The following is a 10,079-nucleotide window of genomic DNA, read 5'->3' as shown; positions in this document are numbered from 1 at the left end:
CTAAGAATCACTTTCAATTACTCATAAAATTACCAGTAGTCTTTGATGTAAAACTATACTTTAGAACTTTGTTGTTATTCCATACAATGCTACTAAAACTGCTTGAAATTCCCTCTTGTAAAAGACCCATAAAATACTAATAATTGTCAAGGGTTCAATACTTTTTTTTTTGCCTCGGGAAACCTGCTATCAGCAATTTCATAAATCATGGGAGATATACTTTGGCTCAGTATTCACACCAACCCTTTAGATCTTTAGGGGATAAAGATGATGACACCAGTAAACAAATGACATGTGCATAGGTTTATTGGCATGGTTTACCTTTACAGAATTTCAGCTCATGACTTTGCCAAAACAGCAGCACCAATTACAACCTCTTATTGGAGGATGAACGAATTACAACCTGATATGTCAGAAACAAACTGCTTTTAATAGACCCCAGACAAGAAAAACCCTTGCATGAACGAAGAGCATTTTAACAATTGCAGACATACTAATCAGAACTGATGTACATCAATAATACACAGTAAAAAATTTTGAGGTTTTTGAGGATTTAGTCATTGAGAATTAAGCAAGCTTGCATGGAAAAATTATGACTCTAGTTAGAGCACATGCCAGTATATGTATCATCAGCCTCTTTACAATAAATGACCCCCTTGAAAAATATTTCTTTGTAAATTGTAAAATTAAAGATATTCAACACCCAGAGCCTATCACATGCTCTTGTGCATACTGTTGGAAAACACACACATACTGTAGTCCTATTATAATACAGTAATGTGGATTAACCATTTAATAGAATAAATATTCTAACCTAACCATTTCAGCCTGTTAGATAGCAGATTTACTGCTTGATGAAGATCCTACCATAACCAAATTGATTTATGTCATCAATTACAAGTATGAAAAGAAGAAAATAATTTCAAACTTTCCAGAAGACATTACTGGCTAACGATAATCTTCTTCCAAACGTGAAGTATTGTAGTTCTGGCGTTATTTGAGGCTTGGAAAAACCAGTGCAAAAAAGTGCAGACATTTATATTACTATTCAACAAGTTTACAAGAAGTTATGGGAACAGTCATCAACATATCAAATATAATTATTTAAAAAAAACTATGCAATTTCAAACATTATCACATATTAAATAATAAAGACAAACTTAAAAGCGAAAAAGAAAATCAACGAGGCTAATGAATAATAAACATCATATCTATCACTGCCTTTAATGCAAAGTATAAGATTCCACATTCTAATACTCATTAAAAAAAAATTGAGTTTAATTACATTAGAGTTACCCCCCCCCCCCTCTCATAAGAGCTACGAATCAATATATCTACATTTCAATCACAATCAAATATTGCCCTAACTTAAAAAGCTAACACTATTGCTTCTCTGTAATTAGACCTAAAGGAAGATTTTCCGAAAGACAACCCAGATTGTTGCAGCCTTGACTGAAGTTTCTTCACATACAGCTATTTTTGGTAACTTGTCCGATGAGACTAAACTCCAAATATGAGGCTTATCCAGAGGATAATCAGCTGGTGATCTAATGCTATCTATCAGACTAAAACTAAACCATGGAGTCCCTTTATTTTGCATCATAACTTCAGTTTGCACGTTAGGTTCCATGCTGAAAGTAATTCTTAACACTTATTCTGATATAAGGCACCCAAGTTTTAACTTAAATAAATAATAATGGCCGTAAATCATGAGATAAGTCGCTATAATAACTTGGGATCTATAACTTTGATACACCTTTATAATTATACTGTACTGCATAAATTAAAAAGTCCATAGTACTGTATTTATGATTAAAATCCATACTGTCATATAATCCGTACAGTATTCCATTTCAGCTGCAAGCAAATTTTTAAATACTCTAACAATGTGAAAAAAAAGTACATCTAATCTACTCGAATCTATTACTCCTCTCTAGCTACGATGAAAAATATAAATCTTTTCTAAAACCTCTGATTGACACGAAGGAACCCATCCTTGTAATTCCAGTACTCCAAGCAAAGGGAATGGGTCCTTACTTAACATTAATAGGGGTATAAGGAGAAGGTTCGCTGGTTGAAAACATGTACAACAACCGACGTAAAAATGTTACAGCAACGACTGCATGATCAGCGTAGGAAGGCTGGAAGGAGCAGTGTCAGGGTATACCGAACGGAACCACCAAATCCTCCTTGTGGTCGACTTTTATTTGGGACAGAGCAGTCACGATTTTCTGGCTCGAAGTAACCATCTGACGAGGGAACAAAAATGGAACCTTTGTAAATTTTTAGTATATAATTTAGTCAAAACAAAATGTACTGTACTATAAAGGCAAATTAAAATTATATGAAATACTCATTATTCTAGATTCTCAAACACCTAGCCCAAGGGATTCTTTTTAAAAGAAAGGTGAAAAATAGAGTAAAAGTTCAATAAAAGTGATAACCATTTAAGGGGATGGACAGAGGAAGGGGTGAACAAGAAGAGAGATGAGGGGGGTTGAATTGAATAATGCAGTAGCAACATTAAATTAGAAGCATGATAGGACAAAATATTAAACTGGCAGTGAATGAATAATTTCATGGAAAACATTATCCTCAATGGACCTGAAAATGAAAGACCTGGTACAATGCTGTCTTAATTCCAACAGGAAGCCATTAACTTAAAATAAAGTTGTTCTTTTATTTCCATGGAAGTCCTGAGTCGGAAATCCGCTAATAAAATCATTTTATGACTAATCAATGTGTGCAGCTACTTGCCATACTGTTATCTAGGCATCTAAAGTGTCAGATTTTTTTTAACATTATTACAAGTAACTATGTAAAATAGAGCTCTGGACTTGAAAAAAAAGTGAGACATTAACACAGAATGTGAATATTTATTTAAGCATTCTAAAATAGTAAAATCCTGAACTTACCAAACTTAGATCAGCAGAGGTTATCGGTTGCGTTGACAAAATACGTTCCGCAGCCGGAACATCGCACAACAACTGAAGCTCTAGTCTCTTCTTTGTTCCATTCTGCAACATGTGCACAATAAATATTTGCAGTTAAAACACTACTCTTATAATCTATCTCAATATGCCGTATTTACCTGAAATTTCTCAGTTATAATTTCCAAAATTATAGTAATTCATTAATCATTACTGTATTCTCGGGCTAACGGGGCAATTCTTACCTTACTCGCTGACAATGAATGAATTCGCTGGTTGTAGAGTCTAACTCTTTCTATATATTCGTGTTGTTCTAGAGAATGACATTCTAGGGCTCCTACATCTATGAAGTTACTGGAATGAAGAATAACTTCTTAGTTAGAAAAAAAAAACATGAAAAACTAGGTAATATGGACCACTTCATTCTAATTTAAATTATATGATTTGGTTAAAATCACTTGTTCTCATCTAAATATGTTATTTTAATTATAAAATAAATTTTTGAATATACTTACCCGGTGGATATATAGCTGCAACGCTGTTGCTCGACAGACAAACTCTACGGAAAAAACTCGCCAGCGATCGCTACACAGGTTGCGGGTGTGCCCAACAGCGCCATCTGTCGACCAGATACCCAGCTCTTATGTAAACAAAGACTCAATTTTCTCCTCGTCCCACTGCGTCTCTATTGTGGAGGAAGGGAGGGTCATTTAATTTATATATTCACCGGGTAAGTATATTAAAAAATTTATTTTATAATTAAAATAACATTTTTAAATATTTAACTTAACCGGTGAATATATAGCTGATTCACACCCAGGATGGTGGGTAGAGACCAGTAATATATGTTTACATTTTATGAGCTAAGAGTTTTTTATTTCATTTAGAAGTTATCAAAATAACAAAAACAAAATAAATAGGTACCTGGTAAGGAAGTCGACTTGAACAATTACTCTGCCTTTTAAGTACGTCTTCCTTACGGAGCCTCGCGATCCTCTTAGGATGCTGATCGACCCCTAGGAGCTGAAGTATCAAGGGTTGCAACCCATACAACAGGACCTCATCAAACCCCTAAGCTAGGCGCTCTCAAGAAATGACTTTGACCACCCGCCAAATCAACCAGGATGCGAAAGGCTTCTTAGCCTTCCGGACAACCCATAAAAACAACATTAAAAACATTTCAAGAGAAAGATTAAAAGGGTATGGAATTAGGGAATTGTAGTGGTTGAGCCCTCACCCACTACTGCACTCGCTGCTACGAATGGTCCCAGTGTGTAGCAGTCCTCGTAAAGAGACTGGACATCCTTTAGATAAAAAGACGCGAACACTGACTTGCTTCTCCAATAGGTTGCGTCCATTATACTTCGCAGAGATTTATTTTGCTTAAAGGCCACGGAAGTTGCAACAGCTCTAACTTCGTGCGTCTTCACCTTAAGCAAAGCTTGGTCTTCCTCACTCAGATGTGAATGAGCTTCTCGTATTAACAGTCTGATAAAGTAGGATAAAGCATTCTTTGACATAGGCAAAGATGGTTTCTTAACTGAACACCATAAAGCTTCAGATTGGCCTCGTAAAGGTTTAGTGCGCTTTAAATAGAACTTAAGAGCTCTCACAGGGCATAAGACTCTTTCTAGTTCATTGCCTACAATCTCCGGTAAGCTGGGAATATCGAACGATTTAGGCCAAGGTCGAGAAGGCAGCTCATTTTTGGCTAGAAAACCAAGTTGTAGCGAACATGTGGCTTTATCTGATGAAAATCCGATGTTCTTGCTGAAGGCATGAATCTCACTGACTCTTTTAGCTGAGGCTAAGCATACTAGGAAAAGTGTCTTTAGAGTGAGATCTTTCAAGGAGGCTGATTGTAGCGGCTCAAACCTGTCTGACATGAGGAATCTTAGTACCACGTCTAAATTCCAACCAGGTGTAACCAAACGACGCTCCTTAGTGGTCTCAAAAGACTTAAGGAGGTCTTGAAGATCTTTATTGTTGGAAAGATCTAAGCCTCTATGCCGGAAGACCGATGCCAACATGCTTCTGTAGCCCTTGATAGTGGGAGCTGAAAGGGATCGTCCTTTTCTCAGGTATAAGAGAAAGTCAGCTATTTGAGCTACAGAGGTACTGGTCGAGGATACAGAAACTGACTTGCACCAGTCTCGGAAGACTTCCCACTTCGATTGGTAGAGTCTAATGGTGGATGCTCTCCTTGCTCTGGCAATCGCACTGGCTGCCTCCTTCGAAAAGCCTCTAGCTCTCGAGAGTCTTTCGATAGTCTGAAGGCAGTCAGACGAAGAGCGAGGAGGCTTTGGTGTACCTTCTTTACGTGTGGCTGACGTAGAAGGTCCACCCTTAGGGGAAGACTTCTGGGAACGTCTACTAGCCATCGAAGTACCTCGGTGAACCATTCTCTCGCGGGCCAGAGGGGAGCAACTAGCGTCAACCTTGTCCCTTCGTGAGAGGCGAACTTCTGCAGTACCTTGTTGACAATCTTGAACGGTGGGAATGCGTAGAGATCTAGATGTGACCAATCTAGGAGAAAGGCATCTATATGTATTGCTGCTGGGTCCGGGACTGGGGAGCAATAGATTGGAAGCCTCTTGGTCAGCGAGGTTGCAAAGAGATCTATGGTTGGCTGGCCCCAAGTGGCCCAAAGTCTCTTGCACACATCCTTGTGGAGGGTCCATTCTGTTGGAATTACTTGCCCTTTCCGACTGAGACAATCTGCTATGACATTCAAGTTGCCTTGGATGAACCTCGTTACTAGTGAGATGTCTTGACCTTTTGACCAGATGAGGAGGTCCCTTGCGATCTCGTACAACGTCAGTGAGTGGGTCCCTCCTTGCTTGGAGATGTACGCCAAGGCAGTGGTGTTGTCTGAGTTCACTTCCACCACTTTGCCTCGAAGGAGAGACTTGAAGCTTTTCAAGGCCAGATGTACTGCCAACAGCTCCTTGCAGTTGATATGCATGTTCCTCTGACTCGAGTTCCATAGTCCTGAGCATTCCCGACCGTCTAATGTCGCGCCCCAGCCCACGTCCGATGCGTCCGAGAAGAGAACGTGGTTGGGAGTCTGAACAGCCAGGGGAAGACCCTCTCTCAAGTTGATATTGTCCTTCCACCAAGTCAGACAAGACTTTATCTTTTCGGAAATCGGGATCGAGACCGCTTCTAGCGTCTTGTCCTTTTTCCAATGAAAAGCTAGATGGTATTGAAGCGGACGGAGGTGTAGTCTTCCTAATGACACAAATTGTTCCAGGGATGATAGCGTCCCTACCAGACTCATCCACAGCCTGACTGAGCAGCGTTCCTTCTTCAGCATGTTCTGGATGAATAGCAGGGCTTGACTTATTCTGGGGGCCGACGGAAAAGCCCGAAAAGCTTGACTGTGAATCTCCATCCCTAAATACACAAAAGTTTGGGATGGGACCAGTTGCGACTTTTCCAAATTGACTAGGAGTCCCAATTCCTTTGTCAGATCTATAGTCCACTTGAGATCCTTCAGACAGCGACGACTGGAAGAGGCTCTGAGAAGCCAGTCGTCCAAGTAAAGGGAGGCTCGGATGTCCGATAAATGGAGGAATTTGGCTACATTCCTCATCAGCCTCGTAAACACGAGAGGAGCTGTGCTTAGGCCAAAGCACAGGGCCCGAAACTGGTAGACCACCTTTTCGAAAACGAATCTCAGAAAAGGTTGGGAGTCTGAGTGGATGGGGACGTGGAAGTAGGCGTCCCTTAGGTCTAGGGAGACCATCCAGTCTTCCCTTCTGACCGCTGCTAAGACTGACTTTGTGGTCTCCATGGAGAACTTCGTCTTTGTGACAAAGACATTCAGAGCACTGACGTCTAGTACCGGCCTCCATCCTCCTGTCTTCTTTGAAACCAAGAAGAGGCGGTTGTAGAATCCTGGTGATTGAAGATCCGAGACTTTGACCATCGCTCCCTTCTTTAGCAAAAGAGACACTTCCAGTTTTAGGGCTTGTCTCTTTTCTTCCTCTCTGTACCTGGGAGAGAGATCGATGGGAGACGTCGCTAGAGGGGGTTTTCGTACAAACGGGATCTTGTACCCCTCTCTGAGCCACTTCACAGATTGTGCATCTGCGCCTCTCTTCTCCCAGGCTTGCCAGAAGTTCTTAAGTCTGGCTCCCACTGCTGTCTGAAGTTGCGGGCAGTCAGACTCTGCCCTTAGAGGACTTGGATCCTTTCCTCTTCCCTCGCTTCCCTTCGGCACGAGCACCTCCTCTGCTGGAGGCTCTGCCACGAAAGGGCGGAATAAAGCGAGACGCTGGAGTGTCCATCCTCGGTCTAGCTGATAATGTAGGCAAAGGGGGAGCTTTGCGAGCTGAAGACGCAACAAGATCGTGAGTGTCCTTCTGCACTAACGAAGCGGCTATTTCCTTTATCAGGACTTCTGGAAACAGGCACTTGGAAAGAGGAGCAAAGAGAAGCTCAGATCTCTGGCACGGTGTAACTCCAGCAGAAAGGAATGAGCAGAGAGATTCTCGCTTTTTCAGGACTCCGGACACAAATGAGGCCGCAAGCTCATTGGACCCATCACGGACGGCCTTGTCCATGCAGGACATAATGAGCAAAGAAGTCTCTTTATCTGTCGAAGAGATCTTCCTGCTTAGGGCTCCTAGGCACCAGTCTAAGAAGTTAAAGACTTCAAAAGCCCTAAAGATTCCTTTCATAAGATGGTCCAGGTCCGATGATGACCAACAAATCTTTGAGCGTCTCATGGCAAGGCGGCGGGGAGAGTCTACAAGACTTGAGAAGTCGCCCTGGGCAGAGGCAGGAACTCCCAAGCCGAGAACTTCTCCCGTGGCATACCAGACGCTCGATCTAGAAGAGAGTCTAGCAGGGGGAAAAGCAAATGCTGTCTTCCCTAAACTCTTCTTGGACTCTAACCAGTCTCCTATCACCCGCAAAGCTCTCTTGGACGAGCGTGCGAGGACGAGTCTAGTAAAGGCAGGTGCGGTAGAAGGCATGCCTAAGACAAACTCTGAAGGCGGAGAACGAGGAGCCACAGAAACAAACTGGTCAGGAAACAGCTCTTTGAAAATAGCCAAAACTTTTCTAAAGTCCAAAGAGGGTTGAGTCGACTTAGGCTCGTCCAGTTCAGATTGTTGTTCATCTTGATGTGCAGCAACATCGTCATCAGAAAGTTCCTCATCCGAGAACTGATGAGGAAACGGCAACGGAGTGGGTAACGGCTGGTTCGCTGAGTCCGGTTGTACTGGTGCATGCGTGACTGAGCCGGACGCAACGTCATGGACCTGCTGCACAGTCTGTGAGCTGTCAACAACCATGGTAGCGCGAGGACGCACAGCGTCTACCCGAGACTGTCTAGACTGACTGGGTTGCGCAGTGGAAACCACACTGGGTTGCGGAGGTTGACGCACCGCGTCAAAACAAGTCAACTCTGAAGGTTGTTGAACGTCCAGAACGTCAACACCCACTTCCGTGCGTCGCTTAACGTCAACATGCGGCTGGCAGCCCACACTGGAACGCATCGGTGGAGGAACTCCCTCAACTGGTGTACGTGAGAAGGTTACCTCAGCGTCCACAGGACGCAAAACCGATCGCTTAGAAGGTTGTAGGCTAGTTACTGCACTCGCTGCTGGTACGGCAGCAACCTTCTCCGTATGAAAGTCCTGCATTAGAGACGTAAGCTTGGACTGCATGTCTTGCAGTAAAGCCCATTTAGGGTCTACGGGAGCAGGTGCGGCGACAGACGGTGTTAGGGTCTGAAGCGGTACCGCTTTGCCTCTCTTAGGCGGTGAGCAGTCATCAGATGACGGCAACGAGTCCGAACTGACCCAGTGACTACAACCGGGACGTTGGACTTGTGCTGAAGGGACCGATTTACGTTTTAAAGGTCGTGAGACCTTGGTCCAAGGTTTCTTGCGAGAAACACCTTCAGACGACGAGGTATAAATGGGCTCTCTCGTCTTAGGTAGGTAGGGGCGATCTTGGGTAGATACGCCCGATACCATGGAGGGAACGTCTGTTCGCTGATTAAAGCCTCTCGAATCCATTCGTCGTACGACATTGCTTCTCCCCTGGACTTGGGAGCTTGCAAGAGGTCCCGGACTAGGAGGACGACAGGCATGAACAGACGAACCCTCAAGCGCAACACTGTTCACAACACTATCACTTGGCACTTTAGCACTTCCCACTGCACTTTGGCACTTAAGCTCCTTAACATCCGCCATGAGCTGATTGCGGTCACTTGCAAGGGACTCAACTCTCTCACCCAGAGCCTGGATGGCACGCATCATGTCAGCCATCGATGGTTCCTGAGTGCTAGTAGGGGGGTTAGGAACAACCACTACAGGGGAAGGAATAGGTTGTGGGGCATGAGGAGAGGATACATCAATAGATCGAGAAGAACTTCTCCTAATCCTATCTCTCTCTAGCCTACGTGTGTACTTTTCGAATTCGATAAAATCGAATTCCGAAAGGCCCACGCACTCCTCACACCGATCTTCCAATTGACAGGTTTTACCCCTACAATTGGAACAAACAGTGTGAGGGTCGATAGAAGCCTTCGGAAGATGCCTAGAACAGTCCCTAGCATTGCATTTCCTAAATTTGGGAACTTGTGAAGGGTCAGCCATTTTGAATTGGTCAAGGGAAAATTCCAAAAACGATCTAAGTCATCAACAATGAATCCGTTACAAAAAAGAGTTCAAGGATTTGTTTGAAGAAAAACCCTGCACAGCGAAAGCTCAAAACCAGAATATAGTACTTCACCAATAAGATGTGAAAAAACTCCAGTTTAGCAACAGCGAGTAAAGTACGTCTTGTCGACACCTCGACAGAGAGAAAATTGAGTCTTTGTTTACATAAGAGCTGGGTATCTGGTCGACAGATGGCGCTGTTGGGCACACCCGCAACCTGTGTAGCGATCGCTGGCGAGTTTTTTCCGTAGAGTTTGTCTGTCGAGCAACAGAGTTGCAGCTATATATTCACCGGTTAAGATGACAAATTCGAAGATAATTTGTATTTTTCCTAACCATACAAACCTTAGCTATTTACAAAGGGTTATTACTTTTAGCGTAGCTGAAATGGCGAGCCATTAGAATTTAACGAGGGTGTATTACCCCCGCGCTAGTTAGCGGGGGGGTAGGGGAGTGGTAGCTAGCTACCCCT

At 43.2% G+C, this 10,079-nt stretch overlaps 1 protein-coding gene across 1 annotated transcript in view; it reads right to left on the bottom strand.

Annotated features, from left to right (window-relative positions):
- Positions 1–290: 290 nt before the first annotated feature.
- The window catches only part of Lamtor1 (Late endosomal/lysosomal adaptor, MAPK and MTOR activator 1), a 30,857-nt gene continuing 21,068 nt past the window's right edge, over positions 291–10,079 (bottom strand). The window contains exons 4-6 of the mRNA XM_068376703.1: positions 3,176–3,284; positions 2,916–3,017; positions 291–2,249 (exon numbers count right to left, since the gene is read on the bottom strand). Coding sequence (XP_068232804.1) covers positions 2,157–2,249; positions 2,916–3,017; positions 3,176–3,284 — 304 coding nt within the window. The 3' untranslated portion in view covers positions 291–2,156. The remainder of the gene's footprint in view (positions 2,250–2,915; positions 3,018–3,175; positions 3,285–10,079) is intronic.

Source organism: Palaemon carinicauda, chromosome 7 (assembly GCF_036898095.1).
Source record: "Palaemon carinicauda isolate YSFRI2023 chromosome 7, ASM3689809v2, whole genome shotgun sequence".
NCBI classification, from domain to species: Eukaryota; Metazoa; Arthropoda; class Malacostraca; order Decapoda; family Palaemonidae; genus Palaemon; species Palaemon carinicauda.
Note: the sequence above shows the minus strand (reverse complement) of the source record. Positions and strands in the feature narration are given on the sequence as shown.